Source organism: Lichenostomus cassidix, chromosome 2 (genome assembly GCF_008360975.1).
Source record: "Lichenostomus cassidix isolate B80296 chromosome 2, HeHo_3.0, whole genome shotgun sequence".
In the NCBI taxonomy this organism is placed as follows: domain Eukaryota; kingdom Metazoa; phylum Chordata; class Aves; order Passeriformes; family Meliphagidae; genus Lichenostomus; species Lichenostomus cassidix.
In genome coordinates, this window is record NC_139482.1 from 9,166,721 (window position 1) to 9,179,968 (window position 13,248).

At 37.4% G+C, this 13,248-nt stretch overlaps 1 protein-coding gene across 1 annotated transcript in view; it reads right to left on the reverse strand.

Moving 5' to 3' along the window:
• The window catches only part of NCAPG2 (non-SMC condensin II complex subunit G2), a 42,748-nt gene continuing 29,500 nt past the window's right edge, over positions 1 to 13,248 (reverse strand). The window contains exons 20-28 of the mRNA XM_085050287.1: positions 12,871 to 12,987; positions 12,616 to 12,759; positions 11,766 to 11,865; positions 11,314 to 11,498; positions 10,412 to 10,555; positions 8,799 to 8,902; positions 5,738 to 5,835; positions 5,410 to 5,512; positions 1 to 1,597 (exon numbers count right to left, since the gene is read on the reverse strand). Of these exons, the coding sequence (XP_084906413.1) occupies positions 1,546 to 1,597; positions 5,410 to 5,512; positions 5,738 to 5,835; positions 8,799 to 8,902; positions 10,412 to 10,555; positions 11,314 to 11,498; positions 11,766 to 11,865; positions 12,616 to 12,759; positions 12,871 to 12,987 (1,047 nt within the window). The 3' untranslated portion in view covers positions 1 to 1,545. The remainder of the gene's footprint in view (positions 1,598 to 5,409; positions 5,513 to 5,737; positions 5,836 to 8,798; positions 8,903 to 10,411; positions 10,556 to 11,313; positions 11,499 to 11,765; positions 11,866 to 12,615; positions 12,760 to 12,870; positions 12,988 to 13,248) is intronic.

The following is a 13,248-nucleotide window of genomic DNA, read 5'->3' on the forward strand; positions in this document are numbered from 1 at the left end:
TTTTTTCTTAATTATGAAACTGTTTATTTTTTACTTTTATCCTCCCAGTCCTGCCCCCATGTCTGATGGGGTGGAGGCAGTGAGGGAGCAGCTGGGTGGTGAACCACACCATGAGCTCAGACAGGTAAGTTACAGGTATCTCCATTAAGGCAAAATAACATTGTGCAATCAGCATTCCGTTAGTCTTAGGAGAGCATCTGGTTGCATGAAGAAAATTAAATAAGTAGCTTAGATGCCTGCATTACCTGCATCATTAGGATTAACTTATAAAAACAGCTATATTTTTTTAATAGCTAAATATAAAACAATTTCTATATTAACCAAGTCTATGGTTAATAGTTAAGCCATTTCCCCCCAGTGTACTGGGTACTGAATCACCTGAATATTCAAGTTATGAGGAAGCTCAGGGGAGAATGTGGTCCAATCTCCAGCTCAGCAGGACAACTCCAAAGCTGTGACTTGGTAGATGGTCAGAACCTTCCTTGTTCACCAAGCTCAGCACATCTCCAAGGATGGGTATTCCACAGCCATTCTGAGCAACCTGTGCCAGTTCCATTTTCAGTTTCAATTCATAATGATTATTTTTCATGTCCAACAAGAAATTCTCTTGCTGCAAGTTGTTTCTGTTGCCTCATATTCCCCTCATGTGCATCTCTGGGGAAAGTCTTTCCTTTATCCTCCTGCAGGAAGGATGCTGAAGTAGAAGCTGCCCTTGTGCAGGAGGTGCCTCCATGGGTGGTGCAGGATTTGTCCATCATGAGCAGCTCTTTGCTGAACATCAGGAGACACCCCTTGGTGTCAGCTGTGGCTCCCAGCTGGTGTCATCTGCCATCAGTCCAAGGCTGCCACTCATCCTGTCACCAAGCAGGCCTGGCAGCAGGGCCTGCCCTCAGCAATGCCACAGCCACAGCTGCCAACTCCCATTATTCTTCCAGTCTGATGGTCCAGCCAGTTTCCCACTCACCTTCCAAGTCTACCCATCCATCCCACCTCTCTCTCCAGTTTGGCTGTAAGGATACAGTGTAAGACTGTAAAAGTCTTGGCCTAACCAGCCTGATTTCCCTCCCTTTTGTAGAAGACAGCAGAGAATGTCCTGTTTCCTGTCCTTGGAAGGAAGAGAGTTTGCCCCTGCTAAACTCATGGCAGCTATTCCCAATCACCATTTTGTCCCACATGTCTCAAAATAAAATTCATTTCCATAACCCCTAGGAATACGTTCTAGTCTTCCCAGAGACTAAGGCTACATGTGACCTCAGTCTCAGAACATCTACAATACAATTATTAATTGTTTTACAAAAACAAAGGTACGAAAATACTGATTTTACACTCCCCCTGAAGAAGATATTTTTATACAAAATAACCCCTTTGCAGCTGTTGAAAATCTTTGCTATTACATAATTTCTATACACACTTTTATACATTTTGCTTGCTTTAAATGTACAGAGTAATAGAAAACAATTTTAAACAATTCACAAGTTTACAAGGTAAGTTTTTTAAAAAGCAAAACATCTTCCTTCAATTTTCACGACAAAAGCTTCTGCATGGTCAAGGATTCAAAAACTCATCCAAAATTTTCAGAGATGATTCATACAGGAATCTGAAATGGCATAAAACAATGCATAATATGATTAGAAATGCTAAATGGCAAATCAATCCTCAACTATTTGATTCTCAGAGAACAGCTACCACATGATTTCTTTGACCAGTTAGTCCATATTAGTTTAAGTATTAAAAATGCCTTTACAAATTAGTTTTGAAATACTGGACTCTTTTTCTTTCAACTTTTCCATTTTTCTGCTGATCATCTCTGTCTATAGAATAACCAACAGCAAGCCAGTTTAAATTACTGTGTCAATTCAAGCACATCTTCTAATACTTCATCAATGCTGTGCAGAAAACAAGTGGGTTCTTCAAGTAAAGAACCCACTTGTTTTCTGCACAGCACTGTGACTTTTGTTCAAGCACAGTGAAATCCTTTACAGATAATTCATTCTAAGACCACTTTTCATTCTTTTACTATCTTCATTTCTCCCTCATTCTTCAGTCTTGTAATTTTTTCCTCACCTGTGGCAACTTTTTTCCAAGCCTGAGCTTTCTATCTTATCCTTATTAGCAGCTGCCCTCACACTCCTCTTAGTCCTGTTCTGACTCTCATCTCTAATCTCTCTCTACAGTGCTACAGCCTTTAAGCCAGGATGAAACTCCAGTGTCAAAGTAAGGTAGTATTATAAGGTTCTGTAGAATTAGGATCATTAGAAAAGTTCTGTGGGTTTAGGCACAATGCTGCTTTGTATAACTTTTATTTTGTTACAGTTTAAGGCTAATAAAACAGTAGATTTGTAATGTGGGACCATTGGCACATTGGACAAAAGCCATGATTGGGGATAACTGTGCTCCTCCCAAACAGACAAGTTTAAGTCAGTTTTACCAGAGATGAGTGGCAGAGAAATCACACCCAGAGTTATATACCAAAACAATTCAAGAGCCTTTATTTACAGAAGCAATGAGAGTGCAATTACGAATTTGGGAGCTAGCTAAATGATAATTCTAAAGAAATATATTTCAGCACAGCCATTCGCTAAATTTAAATTCTAATGCTCATATATCAGAATGCTAATTAAATTAAATACACAGTATTAAGTAAAAGTTATTATCCTATAGCACATTAGGTTTTACAGAGCATGGGACATTTTTCTCTAGCCTCTAAATGAGTGCACTGACAGCTTTATCTCCATTTTTTGTTAGGCATAAATATTTATATTTTATAAACTAAACTAATGTGGGTGCCATTAGTCTTGAGGAAATTCTCTCAATATACAGAATGTTGTCCACAATTTTTAAATACACTGAACAGCATTTTAAAAATAATAGACCCACAGGACCATCTGAAACCACTAACTCAGCTGAAGAGGGAAGACTAAATTACAATAGAAAGTTTTGCTTCCAAATGAGTGCAAAAATTCCTTGTAAAAGGGCAGCACTTTAATTATCACACCAGACAGCTTTTTTCACTTTTTTCTTTCATTGCTAATATGTAATAGATTACTCCTAAGTCTGAAGTTAAGATGCTGGCACACAATGCCAAGTCTCTTGGGAAATTAAAGAATGTCACCGTTTCCTGGTATACCTGGGTATTAAATAAAATAATCCCTCAAGGAGTTATTAGGAGATAATGCATTCAGAAGCAAAAAATAATAATATTATTAAGCATGAGTTAAAACCCAGTAATGTATTTTAGCAGTCAGCAGCACAGCACTGTGTGTTACAGGACTGTCTTCAAATTAATGACCAGAGATCTAGCTTGCAGCATACCATAACTAAAATTTGGTGTTTGGTAAGTGGAGTAGGATGATAAAATAGTTTACAAACAACAGGGCACGTTTCAGACTCTGTATAATCACATTTTAGCTGAACATTAGCACACAAGTAGCAGAGCACTACAAATGGCACGTCAGAAGCCACCAGAGGCCCAGCCTATCTGACATACTGTCTTAGCTGTGAGGCTGCAAACAGCCTTAATTCATCATGCAAAACCTAATCACTGCAGAACTTCCTCCAAACCTCTTTCCAGCATCATTTTGCCCTTCTCGAGAGAAAAAACCCCCAACATAACTGTACAAATACAAATCCTCCCAAATTCTGCAAAGCTGTGTGATAGCTTCTGAACTTTGTTATCACATTGCATCCTGATTCTTATAAAAAATCTTCCCATTATCATGTTCATATTCCTAACCCTTGAATTTTGTCAGCAGCTGTCTCCTGGGTTGGTATTATACAAAGGTAGCCACTCATATATCACAAAATTAAACCACTGTGTAGCATCTTATGCTCTTCATGTGCCCCAACATGTAGGTTGATTTGTCCCAGTTCACTGGGCAGAGACAATCATATAGATTCATAAAGCAATTATCTGTGTTCTCACTGAAATTTATAGTCAGTAGTGCTCTCAAGTGGCAGCAATTATTCACTTTAATGTGCCTATTTATTTAATCATGTTAAGATTCACTTTAATTTCACAGCATTTTCTACTGTCTTGATTAAAAGAAGTGCAAACTGAAACACAATACCCTGCTGCTCTCCTTTCTTCTCCATATTATTGTTATTATTATTATTATTGTTAAAAATATTCTAGTAGGACACTTGGCAACCCAATGTCAAATGATTTCATAGAGAAAAGAATGGAGTTTGTTTATTTGTGTTTGATTTTGTCTCTAAGCTAGGGCCCAACCAAGGGACATTTTGTTCACAGCCAAGCAACTCTCCAGCTTTCTTGTTGGCCTCTTTCAGGGAATGGAAAGGACCCCAGAGCACCATCCCCTGGATGGAGTCACAGCACAGCCACCAAATGGCTATGTCAAGTCACTACAGTGCCAGACAACAACGTGCCTCAGGCCAGAGATCCACCAGAAGAGCACACTGGGGAAGTGTGCTCAAGCTGGGAGAGCTGAGCTGTTGAATAAATGAAGTTGGGGGTTTTGGCTTTTTTGGGATTTTTTGGTTGTTTTTTTAATTTTAAAGTCTGGCTATTTTACATCCATTGTTTGACTAAATAGTAAGGATCATCAAATTGAAGAATGAAAGACTGCAAGGGCCTCTGCATGTTCAGGCCACTGTGATGCATTATGAACTTTATCAGTCATTTTGGATTATTGTCCATAACCATAGTCTGCTTTCTTCACATTCTGTATTTGTGCTTATAATGGCTCCTTTGCACATTTTTGATTCCATGGGCAGTTCAAAAACTAGGCAGAAATCAGATGTTCACAAATTTTAAGACTTAAACAAGTTTGATATACTTAAGGCTAAAGCATTCATTATGATTCTCTATCTTAGGCAGGCCTGAGATAAATGATTGCAAATACAATGTAGCCAATCACTCTCAAAAAACTTATCCCAAAAGATATACCAGATATGACACTTGAAATTCCCCCCAACAAAAAGAGCAAAACAAAATCACCTGTGGAAAGGTCTTAAAGTCATTGTTCTATTCAGTTATTACTGTCTGCATAAGTTTGGATTCATATGCCTAATGCCAAAATGTGGGAGAAAAATCTTCTAGTAATAAGAAATAGTAACTGGACTATTTGCTTTGTTCTACCCCTGCTGCAAACAGACCTGGATTTCAGAACTGAATCCTGCAATATACAGGATCAAGTGATAACACATTCAAATTAAATGAAAAAACCCCCAAGCTAAATATGTAAAGATTGCAATCACAGTAGATATAAGGGCAGGAAATTTAATGCTGTGCTGGGCTCAATACCTCACCCTTCCCATCCCCCCAGTATTCTAAACCTTACAATCAATCACTCAGAAGGCTCTAACAGTATTATGTAAGTACAGAACAGAGCCAATTATTGCAGAGAGGGGATAGGAGAGCTTAGCTCTCATTTTCCACAGCACACTCACCTTTCAATGCTGCTGGATTCTCCTGTGGCAGCATCCTTGCATGTTATCACTTTCCTTTGAATGGCAGGTGCAATATCCTTTAGGAGTGAAGTTTTGTGCTTACCTATTTGAAGATGAGATGGAATGTTGCACAAAAATAATAATAATTTATCAAAAAAAACCAACCCCACCCCTCCACATTTTAATAGAATAACTTCAAACATTAAAGATTGCTTAATGGAAGATTAAATATTAAATTGGATTTTCACTGTCCTGGATTAACTGCTGTGTATTTCAATGTAGTACATAAAAAGAAAGATGGAAAAGGGACAAAAATGTTTTGACTGACCTTTAATTATAATCACAATGCAGACAGTAGCTGTTAGACTAAAAATCCCTTCAATTTCTTCAGAGAGAATGTACTCCATTAATTCATTTAAAATTGACCTAAGGAAAAAATAAAGCAAAAATATATTATAAACCATAATAGAACTGCACAGAAGATGTTTGTAATTATGCTACCCTGCCACCATAGCTTCAAAGATACCATGCAGGACAAAGCAGTGGTGACTGGGTAACTCCAGACTATGTGCTGCCTCTGAAACTGAGAATATCGAAGATAGCAGAATAGTAAATTACATGGGAAGAAAATAAAAAAGTCTGCAAACAGAAAATGTGGCTGTTAAGAGAAATAAAGAGCTTGTGGTATATTTTAGGAAAGTCAACCCATGAAGAAGCTGCTCATTCTACTGGAATTTAACTCACAGAATTTGTATTGAAATTTCTAACTGGAATTTCTACTGAAGTTTGAATGTTCTATGACACCATTGGTTTGCTGGTACCTACTCATGCTTAATTAACATTTTCACCTTAAACGTGTTTCTCATATATATTAAAATAGATGGTTTTCCAATTGCAGCCCAGTGAAGATCATTTTTAACTAAACACACCCTGAAACACTTCCAAATAACATTTTAGTTATTGAAACCACAGACAGAATAACAGAACCATGACAACAGCTCATTGTAAAATACTAACTCAATATGTATCTTAAGGGATTTTGTCACTTTTAGCAAGAGATGAAAGTATTACCAGCAAATTCTAGTGGTGTTTTGGGATGTATGTCAAGTTAAGAAAAATGAAACAAGTCACAGATGGGATCTAGCAAGCAAAATAAACTGCAACAGGGAATAAGTCAATCCCACAGAATGGAAACAGTAACTGGTCATTAGTGTTTGTTGTAAAACTCCCAAATTTAACTCAGAAGCAATTCTCAAAGCCAGAGAAAAATAAAAGAACAAGAGGGATAAACCAGGAGAGATGGAAGAGATCCATAATCCTGATACTCCTCAGAGCACAAAGCTAAACGCTCTGTGAAGAACTAAAGGGGAAACTGAGAGCAACGATGTTACAATAACTTTCCCTAAAATATTTCATAATACCTTTAGCAATATTATTATCTGTTATGAAAACTGAACATCATACATAAGCAGTTCTGACTTCAATTGTTCTTCAGGCTTTTATTGTGCTAAGACATCAAAATGAAATATGCAGTTAAGAACCAATTCAGTAAAAACGCTTTGCGCACGAATTCAAATATTGCTTCTAAGAGGTGAGAAAGATGAAAAATCTTTAGCTTCAGAAATAAGCATTATGAAGTTGCTCACGTATTGCATCAGTTTTATTGTATCATTGAGGACTAATGTGAGCAAGCATTGATTCCATTTCACATTGCTCTTAAATTGCTAACGGATAGTACTCGGATCAGAGTCCTGACTTCATTGTTATCATTCTTTGGGTCACTAAACACACTCTTAACCTCCATGAAGGAACACTGGAATTTCATTAACCTGTAACAAGACTCACTGCAGCTACCTTTCCTCACCTCCCCCTGAAAAAGGATCACATGAGCCTGCAGGCAAAGATAAAACAGAACAGAACAATAAGCTACTTAAAAATACATATAAGGTTCAGAGGTAAGTAATTGGTTCCTATACAGACAGTTCCCTACTAAAGTAAAGGATACTCACACAATTGGACAGATACTGCCAAGCCTCCCAGTATTATCACTGCTATGGGGACCAAAATTCAGTGCTAGAGACTGATTGGTTAGTACTGAAAATAAAACAGATGCTGCAGGACTCAGAGCAAGATGACTGAGAAGCTCACATCAGATTTTGGAACGTCAAAGCTTTCACGCTGACATAAAGATTTCTGAGATACTGAATGATTTACTGGACTCTGATTATGGCCTATCAATACAGATTTATAAAAGAAAAGAGCCTGAAAAGTAGCCTTAATTCTGAGGCACCAGTAGAACCAGATGGAAATTATCTCCTAGATCTTTGCCTCAAAAAGATAAATACTAGAAGATAGACTAATTTTTTTCCAAGCACTCAGAAACAATTTGGCCCAAACTTGCAGTTTCCTCCACCAAGAATGGACAAGATTCACCTTGACCACGACAATAAAAAGTTTCAGAAGAATTAATTGGTTTTCTGCATCTCTTTTGAAAAGAGGCGTGTAAAATAATAGTTTCACTAAAAAGGAACACCTTGACAGAGGACTGCTGCCTCACAGAAGAATAAGATTTGGGTTAGTTAGACTGTTGCTGGACTCTCTTTTGTTAGCAAGTTCAACTAGAATTAGAGAAGGACTGAGAAGGAAAAAACACCTCCTGACAGCAGAGAGGGATATCCAGTGCCTGTCAGATGAGGAAGTTAAGAGTAGGAATTAGTTGTGGTAAGTCAGGGAGAATGAGAAGACTTCTAAACTCTTCATAATTTAAAACAAGTCTAGCGTGTACAGTAACATAAAGAAAAATTAAATATGAACAAAGTAGGCAAAATGAAATTCAGTTGTGACAATTCTGGAAGATATTCAGGGCCCCCACTAAATACAGCAAATAAATGCCCCGCAGTTTAAGTCTTAAAAAATAAATAACATAAGCTCACTTTTGGAGGCTTTTAGCTCTCAGATACTTTCTGTTTTGAATGTTGTGACTTTAATACAGCCACAGGTACATGTCACCTCATTACAGATGCTCAATTAAAGGATTAATTCCCTTTCTGGCAAATATTTTATCTCATCTTAATATCTCTGTACTGAGGGGACTCATCTTTCTAAGTATCTTATGAAAGAAGCAAGCCAAGGTGTATGATTAAAAAACTCATCATGATTAACAGTCTTGTAAATAAGCACTCTTTGTTAGAAAAATGGACTCAACCCCAGCAATCAATACCTACAGGCAATATGTCAAGAAAAAGGGATTACGAAATAGTCCAGATGAATTTAGAAAGCAACTAGTTCTTCAAAATCTATTTGAATTTAGAAATTAAAAATTTACTGAGAACATATAAACTATTCTATTTAAGCAACAACCTAGGAAAAATTAATATAGAAACATTTACCTGACAACATTAACTGACTTCATAATTACAGCCATTAAAGTGCTTGAAAGAGGGGGAAGGTCTGAAATAGTCTTTGGTATAGTCAAGTCTTTTTCACTGGAAGCCTGAAAAAGAAAAAAAAGTCAACAACTGTTATAGCTCAAGAAAGATATGTATGCAGAATATTGTATTTCAATAATTACACTAACCAGGACCCATCCTTAAGCAATTAGAACATTTACATGTATTATTTGAATAGTTTTAATCCAACTGTGTTGTGTCCAAATACACAAAACTAATTTAAATTAGAAAGACTGAAACTAAACCACATAAACAGTATTTGTACCAAGGCAAATATTCCCTGCAGTTGTTCCCTGTAGAAGTTATTCATATCTGCAGTTATACATCTGGACTGTTGCAGTGGCTCCTGTAACAGAACCCCAGCAGCAGCTCTGTGGCACTTTCTGTCAACTGTTTCCTGCTCTGTTTCTCACACATCCAACACCCACAGCAAAAGTACAGTCTCTGCTAAAGAGCCTCTGCTCTTCCTTGTTAAGTTCTCAAAGCTTCCAATCTTAGTCACATTTGCTCCTAACACTACCTGCATTAGAAAAATTCAGTGGGAATGTTACCCTTCCCCTTCAAGGACAGTAATGGTTCCTTGGACTTTCAGAACATAAAATAACCTCTATCTGTATATTCTTTTCAGTATTAGAGATTCTTTCTTTACTTTCCAAAGCAGCTCAGATGAAATATTAGGAAATCCTCAGCACGAGAACCAAAGGAACAAAAAAAAACCAAAGATGCAACGTGTGAAATGTCTGTATTGAAGCACAGAATGCACAAGTGATCAGTGCCAAGCAGGACATCAGCCTGCTTTGAAACAGAACTGCAGACCCTTATGGGACCATTCCAAGAACAGGGAATGGGAATCTGTCAGACATGAGTGGTTCACTTCCTTAGTTCCCTAATGCTGGGTGAGATGAAGTGAGGTAGGTTCAGAACAAGCCCCTGTCCTTCTCCTTTCCCTGAGCTCTTATTGCTGAACACAACGTTGTGTGGTGTGGAATAAGCCTTTGATCAGTTTGGGTCCACAACTTCAGCTGTGTCCCCTCTCAGCCTCTTCCCCACCCACAGCCTTACTGTTTTTCAGAAGGAGGGTGAAGGGAACAGGGAAACCTTGAAACTACGCAAGCACTGCTCAGCAACAGCCAAATTGAACTGGTGTGCTCTCAGCAGTGTTTTGGCCACAAATGCCAACCACAGCAGCGCAGGGACTGTGGGGAGGAAAGCTCACTCCTTTCCAGCCAGACTCAGTACAAAAGCACATGAAGGGAATATCCCAGAACTCATGTTGTCAATCTCCAATACTGCCTAATTTCTGTCAGAGGCAGATACTGAAAAGGGTATCAGGACAAGTCTGTTGCTGCACAGCTGTAGTCAGAAATCTGAGATATGAACTGTAATATGAAATTATAGCAAATAAAATTTCCTGCTTGTTCCATGCCAACACACACAGAATCTTCATCTGCAATACAAGGATCAATCTTCTGAATAAGGCTCTGTTGTTCCAACATAACAATTAAAAAGCAGAAAGTGTTAAATAGAAAAAAGAAAAACAGGATTCACTTTACCTTCTGTAGCACACAATTTATCTCTGCTATTATTGCAGCCAAGAGAGTGGAGAGCACACCCTGGTGTACTGCTGGGAACAAGGAATGCCAGCACTGCAGTGCATGGATGAATTCTCCAAGAGGCGTCCGAATAGAGTCAATCAACTAAAACCAAAAAGAAAACCCCTTTTTTTTTTTCCAGATTGCTGAACTGAAATATATCAGCAAGCCTCTCTGTGAAGAAGTGCAGACCACACCTTAAAAGCTTTTGAGGTATTCTAGTGACTTGGGATCAGAGGGGGAATCAGCAACATTTCAGAAGTCTACCCATAAATTTGAGACAAATGAACAAAGCAATGGTTATTACAAAAAACAACTTAGGGTTTTTCAGAAGTCCTGAAAAGTAGCTCATCAAATTTCCCACAGTGATCCACCCACTTCACTACTAGTATCTGCTTTAAAATACAAGAAGTCAACTTGTCTGTGAAGATGTGAGATTTTCAAGAATTTTAGAACATCATACGTATTTTGAAGTTTGTATCATTCAGGCTAAGAGAAATAAATAACAATGATAGTTTCTCCTCCCTCCCAAGATCCTAATATATATAAACAAATCCTTTGCTCTGGATTGAGAAAGTCAGATAAGATTAACAACCTAGAAGTACTAACATAGCCCAGGATCATTGGCAACAGAATGCATCGTTCTGCAATTAACTGATTCTTCTGTAATGAGACCAAAATGGACAAAAAAAAATTGGTAAGAAGAAAACTTAAAAATTTAACTGAGAATCTAATCACATGTCTACTCAAAACAGTAGGTAATAGTGAGGTAACAACCTCAGAGAGTCTAAGTATAACATATTTGCATAAAAATGATAGATTCACCTACACATTAGGTAGCAATTTGAACTGTAATATGATACCTGAATCCCTTCTTCCTGTTGTTTCTTAAGTCTACGTGCCACACATTCTAAAATTTTCTGAAAGACGTTCTGTAGAGTGTGGAAAAGATTTGTCACTTCATCTGTCTCAGTATTCTGAGTTGCAGAAGCTTCAATAATTTCTTTTAGAGCACACAGTAACACTGGAGCACAAAAGCCACCTCTCTCTAGAGAAAGAGATAAATATCACATTATAAAAGTTGTAATATTCATCAGGTACAAGCTTAGAATGAAACTCAGTTACATACAACAAATAGCGATACAAAGTGTAGAAAATATATTTACTTTCTGAGCACCCTTAGCTGAAATTTTCTTACAGTTCAATTAATATTTTAAGTATGAATCCAGTGTTCCCTCCAACCCCTGAAAGTTAGGGATTAAGATTGCTAGTACAAGAAAAGTCAGCTAAATATAAATGAAGATGTTGCTATTACCTGTTTGCATAATCAGAAGAGCCATATCTAAAAGGTGTGCTTGAAATGTGAGATTTCCCTGGACCACCATTATGACATCTTTACATACTGTCAGGTAGGCCTAGAAGAGAGGTGAAAAATTATATGAAACCCAAACTTTATGTAAAGTAACCATTCAGTAGAACTTAAAAATAATAAAACCATGACCTCTTATCCAAGGTGCCCTGAAAGCTGCTGTATCTAACTGGAGATACTCAGTTCACCCCTGTTGAAAAGCACAAATTCCAACCAGTCTTCCAAATGCTTCCATTGCCCTTTCCAACAGTAAACAGTTTCTCAAAAGACACTAAATCTTCTCTTTTTCACTCAGGCTCAGATCAAAGGCATTGATACTTAACATTTACTGAGGCAAAATATGACATCTCTACCTGCCTTGAATAGCAAAATTAAAACCAGCACACAAAAAGAGCTTTTCCCTACAGGGACACACAGATGTTACATACTAAACAGATTATGAGACAGAAGTAAAGACAAAGTAGAAAACTTTGAATCAATCTGTGTATATGTGAGCTGGGTTGTTCAAGGACATTGGCTGGGAGTAAAATTAGCCAAATCTTTCCTATTACCAAAATCTGCTGAAAGGTCAGTACTAAATCCACCTTAGGTTAAATGATTTGTTGGAGGAATGCAGCAGAAAGCAATTCCAAACTAGCTAAAACCCCACCCACATTTTATCATCAAATGCTTTCTTTGAAGGGCAAGGGACCCTGTAAGTGATGACACAAATACCAGTGCAGTTTGTCTGCATACAAATTGCTACACATACAGCTTTTCAGATTGAAAGCAGCTTGATTTATAAGAATCCTCTAACCTGGATAATTGATTCAGAAACATCACTGTGTTTTGAAATACAATCCTCTTGATCACTTGCTAGTAGAACAGGTAAAACTTGACTTTCTATCCAAGCACCTGTCTCCTTCAGAAGTGAGAGGTAATCTTCTCCTTCTTCGGAAAACTGAAAAAAACAAAACAAAGGGAAGTTTACCAATTGTCTTTCCAGTTGTTATAGAATTTCCTTATACTGTCAACTGTAACTCCAGCTTATTTTGGAAAACTATAACCATACCTTGTGCTGAAGGTGAATAGTCAACCTACAAAAGAGGCTGAAGGCTCTTAGGCTGGTTGCTTGACTCCAGCTACCACAATCTGCTTCTGTTCCTTTCAGAATTGAGCCAAGAACTCTCTGAAATATCAAGGTTTACATTTATGTTTTTCAGAAAATCCTTTGAAATGTTTCTTTCCTCAACATCTTTAATAAAATATTTTAAAAAAACCCAAACTCAAAACCCATAAAAACAGCAAAGCACCAACCCCCAAAAAACAACAAGCATACTTTAATTACTTCCATTTTGCGATGCCATAACTGATTTTTAGACTATTCCTTATTTGTATATTCTGGAAGTCAGGTCCCTTAAAAACACTCAACACTAGATCACAAAAATTT